General features: G+C 42.1%; 1 protein-coding gene across 2 annotated transcripts in view; it reads right to left on the bottom strand.

The window, feature by feature from the left end:
• The window catches only part of cdh4 (cadherin 4, type 1, R-cadherin (retinal)), a 215,250-nt gene extending 199,230 nt beyond the window's left edge, over nt 1-16,020 (bottom strand). The window contains exons 1-2 of one of the 2 annotated variants that reach the window (XM_005915339.3): nt 15,678-16,020; nt 14,298-14,409 (exon numbers count right to left, since the gene is read on the bottom strand). In XM_005915339.3, the coding sequence (XP_005915401.1) occupies nt 14,298-14,409; nt 15,678-15,731 (166 nt within the window). In that variant the 5' untranslated portion in view covers nt 15,732-16,020. The remainder of the gene's footprint in view (nt 1-14,297; nt 14,410-15,677) is intronic. The other variant, XM_005915340.3, reaches the window with a different exon arrangement.
• Nucleotides 16,021-16,175: the final 155 nt, after the last annotated feature.

The raw sequence follows: 16,175 nt of genomic DNA, 5'->3' as shown, positions 1-16,175 counted from the left end.
CCTGTCAACATCTTATCCCCTTTTTGCTCCATCTCCCCCCGGAATGACAGATACAATCTCTAGAGTGTGAAGAGAAGTTCACACAGAGCTTCAGGCTGGTGAATACTCTGAAGCTAGGAGAGAAAGCAACAAGGGCACAAGACGACTGCAAATTGGATCTAAAAGGTTTCCGTGGGGAAAGAGAGGAGAGGAGAGGAGAGTGCATGACCCATGTGTGACCCGTTTCTGATGATGCTTGATAGAATTACACCAGTAAATAAAATCATCCTGTCTTCCTGTCTCTCTGTCTCTTTGTCTGAGTGTGTGTGTGTGTGTGTGTGTGTGTGTGTGTGTGTGTGTGTGTCTATTCAGCGTGGGAGTGTCTCCAATTTAGTAGCATCTTCACACTTCATTAATTGCCTTAATTCATTAACATAAGAATCTGTCTGTATGTCTGAGATGTCCCTGATTTCTCTTGGATGCTTTTAAAATATGGTGACAAGTGGTTTAGGCTTTTGCATATTAAAGCATGTAAATGACTGGAGGTGATTCGTGATTAAGAGAATATTGTGAAAAGTGCATCGACAAGTACTGGAAGGGTGCAGCTCACGTTTTGTCACCGTTAGTGCCTATTAACAAGACAAAGTTAGTGTTTTACATCTACCCATTTAATGGCAGATGATAATTAAATGCTAAGATTTTGCTAATATGCACCATGAATAAGGATTGTATTTGCATTTTGGAATTTGTCAGCCTGTGTAGCTGTAACAGAAAACCACGCATGCTAAGCCATCAGCCAACCTGCCTTATCAATGACGCTACTGATGTAAAGCCATCAGGTGTGGATGAGATGCTATCAGCTAATTAAAATTCCACCAATCGATCTTATCAGCTATTACTTACAGACTCAGAAGCTTGTCTCACTTTGTTGGGGTTTTGCATGTTGCTGGAAACGTACGCGAGAAAGGGTGTTTACTCTGAAAGAGCAACTAATGTTGCTTCCTTGTGTTTTTAAGTTTTTAAGTTAAAGTAGATTTTATTGTTATACTGTTATTCTTATAAATAATCTAGTAGAGAAGCTTTGAATGATTCACAGCTCAAAATAATCCTTATTATTTTAGTCCTCATTACCATGCAGTGCAGTTTCACCATTTCTTCCCTTAACACTGGCTTTAAGCTGTCTTTCATTTCATTGGCTGCCCCTCGCAAACCGAATTTGTAAACATTAGGTTGGGGTAGGATCAGGTGGAGCGGCAGTTTTGGGGGGGCCAAAATATATAGTTTCACCTTATGCTTATAAAGCTCCATTTTCTAGGTTGCCAGTGCAAAATGCCCCGTGGAGATTTAACACGCACTCAATCACATGATCATAAGAGATGGGAGTGATAACCACTCGTAACAGCCATTTAATGAGATGATAACATTCAAAGACGATGTGTAAAAACCCAAAGTAGGGCTTTAAGTTGAAATTCTAATATGAGTAAAAACTGCTTAACTTTTCCACCTGCAGCTGTTTCCTTTAATGGCTTTGCGCGCACGCAGTGCGTGTGTGTGTGTGTGTGTGTGTGTGTGTCTGTGTGTGTTAAAATGACACCTAACCCACCCGACCTGTGTTAAGAAAAAAAAAAAGCTGGGAGGATAAATGTGAATGGGGCAAAGTTCAAAATCTATTAACAGCACAAAGAAAAAAAAAAAAAAAAAAAAATATATTATATATATATATATATTAATTAATTTATATTATATATTTTTTGTCTTATTTTTTCAATCATCTTCTTTATACAGCTGTCACACTGAAAACTGGAGAATGAGAACAAGCCAGTCGTTTACTCACTGTCAGAGTAAACAGTTGTGCGGCTTGCTATGTGGATCACATACGACTGCAGTGATGTTCAGGCCTTCCTCCGACATCCTCCTCGTACTTCATCTGACACGCTGCAGGGCTGAAGTGGAAGAGGGTCTTGATTTGTTGCCAACATCCACCCTAGCTCTACAATAATGAGCTCTACGGGACCCCGAACCTGACCCGAGCATGTAACGCCATCAGTTAAAAATAACAGCCGTGACCATCGCTGCGGTCAGAGCATCACATGGTACTTCTGTAGTTTAATATAAACTTGGAAAAGCATAACAGCGATGCAAATCGAGCGGTGAATCATAACGCGAAATCAGGAGACCCAGCAGAAAGCCATGGATGGCGCATGTTTATTCATGACAGGTGAGTTATGCGCAGTAGGTCTACAGCCCTGCAGGGCAGGAGAGCTTACTCAAGCAGGACGTTTAACTCTCCGCTTCATAATGATACTTTGAGGGAGCCGTTCAAAGCCTTCCATGTCCTCTGGTCTAGAATTCAGACAGCCAGATTAGAAAGGACAACGGTAACCTGTAGGCTACAAATCACAAGGCGACATGCTTAAGCAGAGACATAAACTGTTGTATGCAAACTACAAGAGTGTAATAAATACTGTGCTTTGAACAAACAGGAATATGAACAAACTCCAGTGCAAGACCATATTTCCTTATCTGTGGCAGCTCTGACGTGTCATCATTCAGATTAGCCTTGATGTTAAGACTGGTTTGCACAGCTATAAACTTGACACTGGATTTAAATAGCTGCCTGGATGAAACAGCCATCATTCACTTCACCACAGCCCTGTGGTGGCTGTAATCATGATGACACAGTAATATCCGTTTTTCTTTTACCCAGGCTAAATTGCTGTTTGTGGCAATAAGAAGGCTTCTATTCCCAGAGGCCACAGTTAGTCAGAGTGCCTCTTATTGTCTTACTGCTGGGTTGTGGCGCAGAGCACAAACACTGTCACCAACACCACCGGCCCCTCCTCCTCCTCCATCCCTCTCTTCTCTGTTGGTTCTCAGAGCTATTATTTTTATCTGAAAACCTAAACGAGGCTTCAGAGAGAAAAGACACAAGAGAACCAGAACGAGCGAGGAAGAGAGGCACACGGAGAGACGGAGCAAAGCGAGAGAGGAAAACTGTGATTCTTCTGAAGCGGTGATCGATGCTACCAGCGTGTGTCTGCAGTGCACGCTGCCAGAAAAAGGAGGGCTATATTGATTTGCTCCCGCATTTCAATCAAAAAAAGTGGGTTCTCAACCCCAGATTTTCCCTCGTTGCGCCGCAAATTACCAGCCTCTCTAAAAATAAAGCATAAATTGCCTAAAGTCAAACTTAAACATATTGAAACACTACATTTTGTTATGCAGAGACAACTAAAAACATGTTTATGTGCGAGCCTGGGACATTTTTAGCATGACAATGATTTTCCATGTGGATTTCTGACTGTTGAATGCTGGTGGCTTTAAACTGCTCACAGCTTTAAGCCACCAATTGTGTGTGCCTGTCCACATAGCCCACAAACATACATAAAAAAAAATGTGCAAAAAGGTTTATATAAAACAGTAATGAATTGTTCTCCACAGAAGAATAACAAATCCACCTGCATTATTGCTGTGTATAAAAGAAACCATCGGGAGGTCAAAGCACATTTAACATTTCTGCAAACATCTACAGGGACTTCTGCACTAATGAAATAACCTCTGCAGTACTGTACGGGAGCGCGTTCGTTTGTGTATGTGACCTGATCCTTTTGCTTGACGCCGGCTCTAAATATAAATCAGGCACGTAAGTTTTGAGAAATTGGATTCACAAAGGAAGCAGTAATAGCAAGATTAGCTCCCTCAGATTCTGAGAAAGAGGAAATCAGACAGATAGACAGCAGAGATAATGTGTTCATGGAAGGAAAACAAAGTCAGTAATAAAAACAAAGGAAAATATAATTCATCACTGACATTAACACTGGCAATGAGGGCATACAGGATACAGAATCGATTCAGTTCTTTTGTTTGTTCTGGTCAGCAAACCATATTTGCAGATTCATCAGCCTCCCACAATCAAATCTGCATCACAACAGGAAGGAGCATTTCTTCATACTGGGATTTCCAAATCAGCCACTTGAATCAAGGACAGAATAAACTCTTTGAAACATTCTGCCTGCAGAAAGTTCAAATAAATTCTCTATGCTGTGGCAACAACATTATCTTTTCAGCAAATCAAGCCAGTCACAGCTATAGAAGTAGAAGATGCCACAAATTTAGCAGAAACACACCTTGACACTTTGTCTGTATCGTGACTACAAGATTATATGCAAGTGAAAGTAGGAAGGTGTAAAGTTTAAATAAACTTAACCTGAGACAAATACATAGCTGAAGTACAACCCATGAAAAATGTTAGAATAAAAGACAGATGACAGGGAATGTTAAATTAAATGAGAAGAACTATGTGAGGAATAGTTCCCAGCAGTGGGTATTCACAGTAACTGTGCAGGAGCAAATAAGCCTTCACAGAGCCCTCTTTTTAGATCAAAATAGACAGCAAATTGATACAATCAAATCCAAAACGCGTCACCGCCATAGGAAATGTAATTTCCCCCCCTTCCTTCCATGATGGAGTCAAGATTTGTGTTTCTATTTTCTTTTACGGTGCCATCGTTTCCCAAACCGTTTCTTTTATGTGCCTCAGAGCCTGGTGAAAAATGGTTTGGATGCTGTATATCTTTTAACTCTTCGGCTAATCTACAGCACGCACACACACATACGCGGTATGTACATCAACTGTGAGTAGCAGCTACGGTAAAGCAGCACTCAACATTAGCGACATTAAAACCACTGACAGTGAGGTGCGTAACACTGAACATCTTGTTATAAAGCGTTCTGCTAGGAAATCTGGAGGGCCATTGGCATTTATATGGATGTTACTGCCAAACCTACATGTTGTTGCAGACCAAGTTCCCCCACACCACCACCACCATATGCAGATCAGCCACCTCCTCTCAGCAGGACAATGCACCACACCACAGTGCAAAAGCTGCTGAGGAAAACCACAAGTAACCCAAGTCGTCAACCTAATCTTCAAATGTAACAAAACACCAAAGTGATTAAGAGTGAGATACACCAGAATCAGACACCCCACCCCGAAAACCCACACAACCTGCTGCCAAAGTTCCAGTGCCAGACAACACACGACACCAGCAAACTATATTAGACAGTTTAACATGATTAAAAATTAGAGCCCAGCTAATTTATCCGAATATTATCAACTAATATTTGCTATTTGAAGATCTGGATTGCATTTCTGACAACTAATAAAAAAAATGTAAAAAGTAAAGATTGTAGAAACACCCTTCAACCATGTTAAGAGTGTAGATAATGCATAGTTTGTCCACTAGAGGGCACTCTGCAACCCCCTTTTTTTGCAACATGTCCTTGGAGCAGCTGACCCGAGCAGAGTAGGGCGGAATGTAAACGAATCAATAAATAAGTACACATAGCAAATGTCAGGAAATATTGTTTATCGCTGAAACCTGTTTATCAGTATCGGTCGTAAAAATCGAACACTTTCTATTTGAAATGTCACAGCCTGTGTTATTTTAATTTAGTATATTTTACCAAATATGCGGAAAAAAAAATGTTTTCCCATTTGCACAGCAGGTGACAAATTGAATTTTGAAGTCGAAATCACAGTGAAAACTATCCTTCTTTTTAAAAGTAATGAAAAGCAACGAAAGTTGTTAATTAACAGAAAAACGCAGACAACATTCCTTTCTGGGTGGCTGTCAGATGTAGCGCTATAAAACAGGTATGCCTCTCTCACAGTGTGCTGCATATCTCTGTCTTTCCCTCATCCCTCTCCTTTGCTTACTAATGAGCCATGAGATTGACAGCTGGATTACAGGGCTGATTTGTAATCCTTTAATTTCTCCATTTAAAATAATCACCCTCTGGATGGAGCACTGCCTACAAACACACAGACACGGCCAGTACACAAAATATACTGTGTGTTTACCCATTAAATAAAAAATGAACCAGAGAATATAGCAAAAACAAGACCATGCGAGTGCCCTGATCAAATATAGATTCCAAGCTGAATTAATCCAAAGGACAAAGTAGAGTGCAAGCCTCTCTCGGGCGAGGGACCTTTTTGATATTAGAGTTTGTAGAACAAAGGCATCTTGACAGTGTAGTCTTTTAATTAAGCAAAAACCCCATAGCTTCTGAAATGGCTGTACAGAGCAATACAGACTAGCAGCTTAGAAGGATCTATGCTTTTAGTCTAGCCTGACGTAAATCACTTTGATTGGGCCATGTTCTTCATCTCTTCCAGTGCTTTGGACTGGGGATATGACTGTTGGGGGACATGTGAGGTCAAGTGGCGGCACAAGGTCAAACTTCTTGGCCATAATTCATCAAGAAACTGAGAAGCCATAAGTCACTTTGAGCCCCTGACGTAGGCATGAGAGCGGAGGAGGGGCAAGAAAACAGGGAGGCATGGTTCTGGTTGGTAGACATCAGTAAACACATATTCTAAAACAGCAACTTGATCCATCTATTCGCTTATCATTTTCAGAGTCGCGGGGGTGCTGGAGCCTATCCCAGCTGTCATAGGGCGAGAGGCAGGGTACACCCTGGACAGGTCGCCAGTCTGTCGCAGGGCTAACACACAGGGACAGACAACCATTTGCGCCTATGGGCAATTTAGATTGTGGGGATAGGTTAATTGAATAATGTGCATGTCTTTGGACTGTGGAAGGAAGCCGGAGTACCTGGGGAGAACCCACGCAAACACGGGGAGAACATGCAAACTCCACACAGAAAGACCCCGGCCTGATGGTAGAATTGAACTCAGGACCTTCTTGCTGTGAGGCAACAGTGCTAACCACCGTGCTGCGCTTCAGCAACTTGATGAGGTGATGGAAATGTTATGGTGTCCTTCAAAAGTGCACAAAAAGCTTGTTTGAAAGATGGTGCTTAAGAATGCTGTTTTTCAACCTCCTTCTTCTCTATCTTTCAAACTCTCATCCTCCACTTGATTTCTTGGTGTCCGGGAGAGGCGCTGAATGAGTGCGAAGACTGGCGAATCATCTCCTCTGAACGAGATCCACTCCAGAGTAATTATAGACATACACAATCTCAAAAGTGGCACAGACGACACTAAACATTCAAGCACGACTTCACAGGGGTCAGCAAGAGAATATATGTAGTCTACAGTACGTGAATTTCAGCTTTTTTATTGCCAAGCGGATTTCATTTCTAAGGAGGAAAAGAAAAGAAAGTTTGTCATGACTCAGAGCCAATCACGACTTTGAAAAGGTACAATTTCCGATGGGTAGCAAAAACAGAAAATCGGTTCAAACTGAGCTTTTCCACATTATTTTCAAGCAGACAAGGCTTGCACTGAGCTCTCACTCCCTTCTTTCCCGACTCGTTGGCTGGGTTAGTGTAGTATTAATTGTAATCACTATTATCTATCCAATAATCCATTGAAATAACACTCAAGTGTTCTTTGTCATGATAATACAAACAAGCATAATAATATGCAAGTAAATAATTTCAGCTAAAGAATCACCGCTTCAATACTGAACACCTGATTTGTATTTAGATGAATGTAAATCCAGCAAGCCCAGAGGGCAGGAGGGGGAAAAAACCTCAGTAATGAACTGCTACATTCTGGGTTACACTTGCAGCTAAAAGGTGAAACAGAGGTCTCCTAGTGGGATAATGGTTCATTTCTGCCCTGCAACAAAAAGGAGTCTTAATCAAGGCCACAGATCGTTAAAGTGCACTGAGATGCAAAGGGCTAATACACATTGATTGTGAGCGAGGGTGGTCAATTAAAAAGGTTTTCAAGAACAAATGCAAATAGGATTCCCAGAAGACAAGGAGATGAGCAATTGAGGTAATGTTCACGTCTTCAGAAAACTACTTTGATAACGTGCGAAAAACCTATTGAGGAGGGTCAGAGTGTAATCTGGAAATACTTAAAACTTCCCATGAATATTTTTGTGTAAATCTGCCCTTGTCTCAACTCCTGAAATACAGTAGTAAAGTCTCCAGTTCTCCATTCAACGCAGCCTCATTTCTTATCCGTTAATCCCTTGCCAAGGACTTCTTTTTGGCTAACACCATCAGAAGTGCCCAGTTCTTCCTTTTTTCTTTATAATCACTCTATGATTTAACCCACGGCCGCCAGCTCTTTCAGATGCAATCACAGGTCTGATAATATCGTGGTTAGCTCCATTTGAAGGTCGGTATTCAGGGCACAATTAGCTATTTTGTCAGGAAATGTAGATCTACTGCATAACCGTACCAAACAGACTGCACGGTGCTCTTAAAATGCAGCAGGAGTCTAAGGGGTTGGGTTTGTCTCTGACAGCTTATCGCCATCTAAACACAAGGAGCTCGAGATGAATCGCGGCCGTCTCTCAGAGGGCATCATACGGGACCGCAATGAAGCTATCTGTGTTGTAATGAAACTCCATGAGAGTAGAGGCCATGACCCAGTGACTAACCACGAGACTAAACAAATAGTAGTATACAGTTAAGAGGGGCACAGTCAAGATCAGCCCACTAGCGCTATTAAAATTCACAAATAGGCCCTAGCGGTGATATTTCTGCCGACAGCCAGTTTCCTATCTATCAAAAGCCCCTTTTTTACTTACTACACCTCCGAAGAGAAAATGACTACAAAACAGGATAAAAAGCATTGTGCTGTGGCTTGTCCTTTATCTTGGGTGGTTTGCTTGATGGAATTGGCTCAGCATGTATGTAGGAAGTTTGAGGGATATAGGAGCGTAGCTTGGTTTGGTAAGAAGGCAGGCGAGATAAAGAGAAATGATGTGGCTCATCTTCTGTACCTGTATTCTATCAGCTCGCCACAGACTGCAGGTCCTGGCTGCAGAGATGAAAGACTCTCCGGAGGACAAGAGAGACGTTCGTGAGTCAGAAGGAAAATGGCATTCCGCTTATCAAATGCCTGGAAACATAATCCCCCCCCCACCCCCCCCTCCTCTCCCGACTCACCCCCAGTTCTTGGGTCTGGACGTACTTATGAAAGCCCTGTCACTTTGGATAGTGGGTTAGGAGTCAGAAGTTCTCCACGCTAGAGTAAACGCTGAGCTGGCTGTTTCAAAGCAGATATGGCTCCTTGCCAGATTTTCCTGCTGTAGTCTAATTGGGGTCATGTTACAAGCCATTCTGTATATGTAACTTTTAGAGATGGAATTAAACAACAGGAAATCCATGCTGAAAGCGTACAGCTGATGAAGGCAGAATCCTCCTTAAATTAATCTTTTAGATTAAAGGACGGTGTGTTTAATTTTTCTCCTGTATGCACCGCAAGACCCAAATTTAAATTAAAAACCCAAGGATGAAGGAACCAAGGAAAGACATCTTATTGTGGATTATATTTTTTCATAACCGAGTTCATCTCCGAGTTCATCGTCTAGAGGAAGTGAAAACATGGCAATGACATTATAAAGCGCACGTCTATCCTGATGTTTTTATCCCACAAACAGTGAGTTTTCATCACTGTGCTTTTATTTTTCCTTTGCCCACAATAAAGTGGTCTTCCTCAGTGTGAGGCTTAAAAATATGATTTTTTGGAATCTACTGAATCAATCAAATCTTGCCAACACAGGGAGAAATATGCGGTGTTCACTGTGCTGCTGGAATGGCAAAAGTCATCACTATTGTCTTTTGAAGTATGCTCTCACAGTGACTTAAAGAGACAGCGTCCTGACCAAACCGTATTTCAAATCAATTTCTTTTGTGCTGAGACCACATCCCCCTTGTGCGTGTTCCTAGGTGACTGGTCCGGCTCTTGGAGCGCGGTGATGGTTTACACAGTGATGTGCAATCACTGGAATATTTCTTTTCACGGCTTATCTGCCCACAGTGGGAATTTGCACGGACCACGACTCAGGGCCTGCCTGTCTGCTCGCCTGTGTGCCACTGCCTTCCCCTCCAATCCTGACCCTGCCTCAGATAAACCTATCCACGGGAGCATGGGATGATTTATTCAGCACAACTTTGTGGCAGCGCAGAGATTTGTGATTTAGTTAAACAAAGGTCTTCTGTGGTCAACCTCAAAGCAATAACAGCCTTTTTAACCTATTCAGCCAGTGAAAAATGTTTTAAGAGGACACTGAATGATGCATTGCACTTCTACAATGACCTTTCAGTACTTGAGCAGACATTTCACTTTACCTATAGTACTGTGCAAAAGTCTGGAGGCACCCGTCATTTCTTCATACTTTGCTTCCGAGGAGCCAGACTTTCTTGTCATATTTTAAAGTGGTCTTGAGTAATAGCTCTCCAGGCTTTCTGAAGGTCTTTCAAATTTTTCCTTTGGGCATTGGCTGCTTTTTTGCTCATTCTCAGTCCAGTCCTTGTACCTGACCATTTTCAGAGGATTTTGTTTGTTTGTTTATTTTAAAGCCACTTAAGGCTGAAATATGAATCCTTTATGAATTCATAAAAAAAAAAAAAAACCTAAACTCACAGGATTTGTGCACACATAGCAAACAAGTTGGCAAAGAACCAGTTTTAAATTGCGTCATCAGGCACTTTGCAAAACTGAAAATCAGTGGCCACAGGTCTTATGGAGTGATGAATTCAAATTTGGAATTTCTGCATGGAGGAGGTCAGGACAGACGTAAACAGTGAGGATCTACAGCCATCTGTAAAAAACTGTGGAGGCTCTCTTATGTTTTGGGGTTACATTTCAGCCAGTGGTTATGTGGATCTTTTCAAAATTAAAGGAGTTCAGAACACATAAAAGTAAGGTCAGGTTTTGATCCACCATGCAATACCATCTAGAAAACATCTGACAGGCAATGGACTTAATAGGATTTCAACAAGATAATGATCCCAAGCAAACAGTCATGAATCAGCTTCCCCAGAGTCCAGATCTCAACATTATTGAAGCAGTGTGGGATCATCTCAACAGAGAACAGAACAAACAGCCGCCAACATCCAAAGAAGAGGTTTGAGTGTTCATCAAGAAGCCTGGAGACCTACTCCTGAAGACTACATCAAAGGCTTGGGACTTTTGCATTGTACTGTACAGGAGGAAGTACAGAAAAGCTGCAAGGATATTAAACCATACCAATAATAACTGCTGACAAGTTTTAATGGCAGAATGTGTTTAGAGAGTGTCTATTGGTTTCTATTTTGTCAAATCCAGAAAAAAAACATGCACTTTACTGATTCATTCTCATTCCCAACATAATAATCATGACCAATAAAGCTAAATCTGAGATATTATAGCATTAAGAAAAGAAGGTATTGCTGCAATACAAAATATTATTATACCTTCTTTATTAGTGAATATTCCAGTTTTACCTCTGCAGGACTCCACAAATGAAAAAGAGTGAGGAGGAAACATGACACTCCTGAAGACTCTCTGTGAGATATAGGGTGATGCCAAATAGATTCCTATAAAGAAAGGGTTACACAATCCTTTGTGGCTTGAGAAAACTCCCCTCCCTCATGGACTCTTAAAGCATCCAATGCAGATAGAATTGCAGCTCGGAGTCCCCTGATAGGCTATGGCTTAAAGGCATTAAATGTGAACTCTGCTGAACTGCCAGTTCAAGTGTGGCTACCTTACTCAACCTTTACTCTGTGTTATTTCTTTAATCCTCACAAATAAAACAGACTACATGTGCATACAGATGAGTGAAACATTAACAGAGCGTAAGATGTTCTAGGACAGTGTTGGGTCATGAGATGCTGCCCTCTCTTGGAAAGGTGGAACCCCCACCAGACCCTAAACTCCAATGTGTGTGTGTTTGTTTTGACAAAGGTGGGAGACAGCGCTGTCTAACATGTTGGTCCGATATCTGGTGATCACTTAGGTTGCGATCTGTTTTTGCCAATCCCGCAGAATATGATATATCCCTCACACCCTATGTATGGTGTCATTTTCATTCTGGAAGAGACCACACTGTTTCTTCACAGGATAAATGTTATCACCCTGAATATCTTTGTATTGATTAGCATTGGCCCTGCAAGGGGACAAGCAGATTCAAATCTTTAAAAAAACAAACAAAAAAAAAAAAAACGCTACAATTTATATTTTTGTTGGTCTGAAATAGATTTTTAAAAATCAGTGGGTCCCTTGGAGGTAGCCCATTCATTTTAATTACTGCATGTGTGCAATTCAAAACTGTCAACAGTAACAGAAAGTGTAACAGGACACCAGTTTGGACATTTAAGCAAACGCTGCGGGTCTTGGTCAGACATAAATGGCCACATGCATGCATCTACAATATAGAGAAAAACATTTCAAAAGTCTTAAATAAATGCAGGTTGTTGTTAATGAATTTGACAGGAAAATACTGTGTAGCCCTGCCAAACTACCCACACACCATCAAAACAATAAACTACAAGAAAGACAACTCCCCCTGCAACCTCAGCATGAAAGGAGGTGAGGCGCACATATTGTTCAGTGACTGGAAACAGAAGCCTGGTTCACACTGCACCTGCTGGGCCAAAGCTTTTTGGTCCTTCCCTCAACTGCTCACTGTCCATCTCTCCAGGGAGACAGCAGCCACACAGACCTCAGTAGTCCAGCAACCCCCCATAGCCAGCTCTTGAGCATCCCAGCCCCTCCTTTAATTTCATTCTACATCCATTCATTTTTTTTTTTTTATTGTTAAGTGACAGATTCAGGTTATACATATTGTGGCATTATTATTAAAGACTTCCTCCCACGTTGTGTCCCACTGTATAGAATGCAAACCTTAAGTAACGCTAGCCAATTCACATTAGGCGGTGCATGAGAACTTAAGCAGCTGCAGCTATATCCTTTTGAATGGCAGTTTTGAGGAAGACAATATGGTTCTCAGATTGATTTTTACCAAGAACAAACGCAGACAGACAGTGAGAGACGGAGACTTGAAGCAAAGGCAATATGGATCAAAGCCGGAGCTGACGCACCACGTAAGATACATCAAACTAATGCAGCTGAGCGTTGCTGTGACATTTTCTCGAATTCAAGCGTCAGCTAATATGTACACCGGGCTGAATCGCATGCATGTAACACCCCCACACCCCGAGACACCCACAAGCATAAAGGAGGAATCGACATACAATATCTGTCTGGATACATATCACTCTCCGTTAATACTGCTTGGGTCAGTGAGGATGCCTGAGCCCATTTCTAAACAGGCTGAAACCTTGAGCCCTGAGCCCCTTCAGGCAAACTGGCTCCCCACTGACCAGCTGCACTGTCCTTGTCAGCTACCTAAATAACAAAATAACCTCCAGAATAATTCGGTTGTTTTCCTTGCAGTCAGAAAATGCTCGAACAGCTGTTACAGTGAGAATGTCATTTCCTCCTGGCAAATAGCATTTCACATAACAATAGACAAATATTCGGCTATAAAGGCAAAGTGTCAGGGGAGAGGTAAGCTTATTGTACACTGCTGTTGAGCTGTTACCCACAAGTATGAATAACAGTGATGTAAGTTGCAACGGGTGAGAAAAAAAGAGAAGAAAATGTGAAACAACCTAAATATTGGGCCCAATTTAAAAACCAAGTCCCTGAACTCTCATAGCAGGAACTTGGTGCAGCTTCGCAATGCTCAAAATACCAAAGTAATATAACTTCACGGCCTCCTCTCTTCTCGTCTTGGGGGTAATTTCATCATCTAGAATTTTTGAAGTTCTGTTTTATAGAAGCACATCCAGCAAATGTCAAAGGTGCTGTTTATCTGTCAGTTATGCAAATTGGGACACAGGAATATGGCTGTGGGGGATTCATTTCCAATATGGTTAGGATGCACCAGCAAACAGAAGAGACACACTGAAGAAAAAAAAGAGCATCCTTTAAATGGCAGGAGATGAACTTCTGTAGATTCAGTACACTGCCTCCACTGAAAAGAAATGGAGCGAGCAACAACAGAATTGAATTCCTCTAAAAAACAGAAAGAAAAAAAAAGGACGGAAAACATATTACAATGAAAAGCGGAAAGAAAAGAAGAAGGTTTGGAGCATTCCAGCTGCAACGTGCAGAAAGGGGAAGAAGCTATTTAGATTATTTTGCTCTGTGATCTCGCTGCTCAGTCAATCAAACAAAGAACAAATGTGTTGTTTTTACTACAGCAGTGTAAAGCAATTGTTCATTTATCAATACGCCGTCACACCACATGGAAACTCTTGAACAGAATGCGTTACACACACACAGTCATCATTTTTAATGGCATGGCGAGTTTTTTTTCCCCCAAGCCTTCTGCTTAATTATAAAATGATATCCCTGTGCTCGAGATGGGTTTCTTAGGTTGCCCAGGCAAGTTTGCGTTGTCGGAAGTAATTCGCGCACCATAATATATTCCTTCTACCACTCGCAAAAGTATACGCAAACCTACTCATTCGATCACACTAGTCAGGAACACATCTGGGCCAAGAAGAGAAACTATCATCAGACGGTAAATGAGATCCAGCAGCGGCAGGCTTACCTTTGAGAATGCTCTGGCCGTGCAGTAAGTCTCTTGAGACAATCACCGTGTAGAAGTTCTGGGAGAAGCCTGGTCTGCACGGGGGTTTGAGGGGCTGGCCTGCCTTACTCCCCTGAGGAATAAAACAAGGCAGCCTGTTAAGATTGGCAAATTGACTTGCAGCCACCAGGGTCACAAGCTGATCTCACGGCCTCTTTGAGTTGATATTGAATCTCACAGTCTCTCTTGCCACAGTGAATGATTTGTTTCAGACTACAGCACGTTGAAATTCAGACCGTCACAGTGTGGAAATCTAACTCTGGAGCTGCAGGCACCTGCTTAGATTCACTGTAAAGATACATCAAGCTTCACGGGAGATACTTAGATTAGGAATTAAAGGGAAATAAATTTCTTTAATCCATCTTTACCTACTCTATCGTCTACATAGGATTTCGAGAAGCAGGAGTATAAGAGGTGGACTACACCCTGAATGCGTGACACACTATTTCAAGGACCATAATCATCATGATTAAGGCAATAATGTGATCCACACATTCTGAATATAATGAAACTCAAAGAAAAGTAATATAAGTGGCAGGACTAATGAGCATTAGAAAGATGGTGAGAATGACTAGCTGGAAATGTTCAAACATGAAATATATACATTGCACGCTGATTGAAGTCTGTGCGCATGTGTGAAAGCCAAGTGCATTTAAATATATAGCTGACATACAGACATAGCCGTAGGCTCACGTTATCCAGTGGGGAGGAAGAATGCACTCCCAGGGATGCACCTTATTCATCGCACCATCAATGCTACTCTAAAGAAATTATACTGCGCTCCCCCCACCCCTAACTCGGCTTTGCTATCAGCACACCTCAACAAAACCCCATAATAATAAGTACATCATTTGACTGAGTTTGGATATTTAAAAAATATATATATAAGCTATTTATACTGTTGCTCATTTGCCTCTTGAATCGAAGTCCGTAATAAGGCGCTAAACCCTTAACTCAAAACAAAAGAAGACATTAAAGCGCGTAAACGTGCGTAAACGAAGTTGATCGCAGCAAGCAGCACGAGAAGCCCCTCTGGAAACCACTGTCCTCTGCAATAATGCACTGCAGTTTATGTGGACGACAGGCTGTGGAGGCAAGCGAAGAGTTATCAGTGACTTTTCCACTGCAGTGAGAGCCGACATAATTACCAACTTCAAATGGGCCACACGGGATTCTGTTACACAAATCGTGTTGCCATCATAGCGCAAAAGCTGATCCGTTAACGGCCACTTTCGAGCGCCCCTGCAGCGCGCTGCAAAAACCGAAGTAAGCACTACAGCAGTGCAGCACTTCCACCGTACTGTTAGGGTGACTATACGTGTAGAAATTAACTCATCTTACCGAGGATGCGCCCACAAGTAAGGTGCACGCCAAGATGACGCAGCCAGCGTTCATCTTTGCAAAACCCGCGTGTTGGTGGGGGGTAAAAAGAGGAAAAGATTAGTCTTCTTCGCCAAATACACCTCAGTAATTCCCGGAGCGCTGTCTTCCGCTTCTCCACTGCTGAGTGAGACGCCGACCGTACTTGTCTGGCGCAAAAGTGCCGCTGAGACAGAGACGCTGCGCTCCGTCCGGAGGAAGCCGGTGCCCATTGGATAACAGCGTCACTACAACCCCTCCTACCGCACGGCGGAGCAGGCAAGGCGGTGTGCACCGTCTTTGCTCCGAATGACTCTGTGTGATGATGCCCCGTGCCACTTCTGGGATCTATTGGTAGAAAAATGCATTTTCCAGCCAATTTAGATTCATATTTTTTATTTTTTTTAAACTTCAGATGGAGCAAAAGCGGTTCTGGCTGTGTGAGTGACAACCAACCATCCGAGCCCTTTCTTATGTCCA

The sequence above is a fragment of the Haplochromis burtoni genome, unplaced genomic scaffold, assembly GCF_018398535.1.
Source record: "Haplochromis burtoni strain Fernald_Lab_line unplaced genomic scaffold, NCSU_Asbu1 Contig_12, whole genome shotgun sequence".
Taxonomy (NCBI): domain Eukaryota; kingdom Metazoa; phylum Chordata; class Actinopteri; order Cichliformes; family Cichlidae; genus Haplochromis; species Haplochromis burtoni.
Note: the sequence above shows the minus strand (reverse complement) of the source record. Positions and strands in the feature narration are given on the sequence as shown.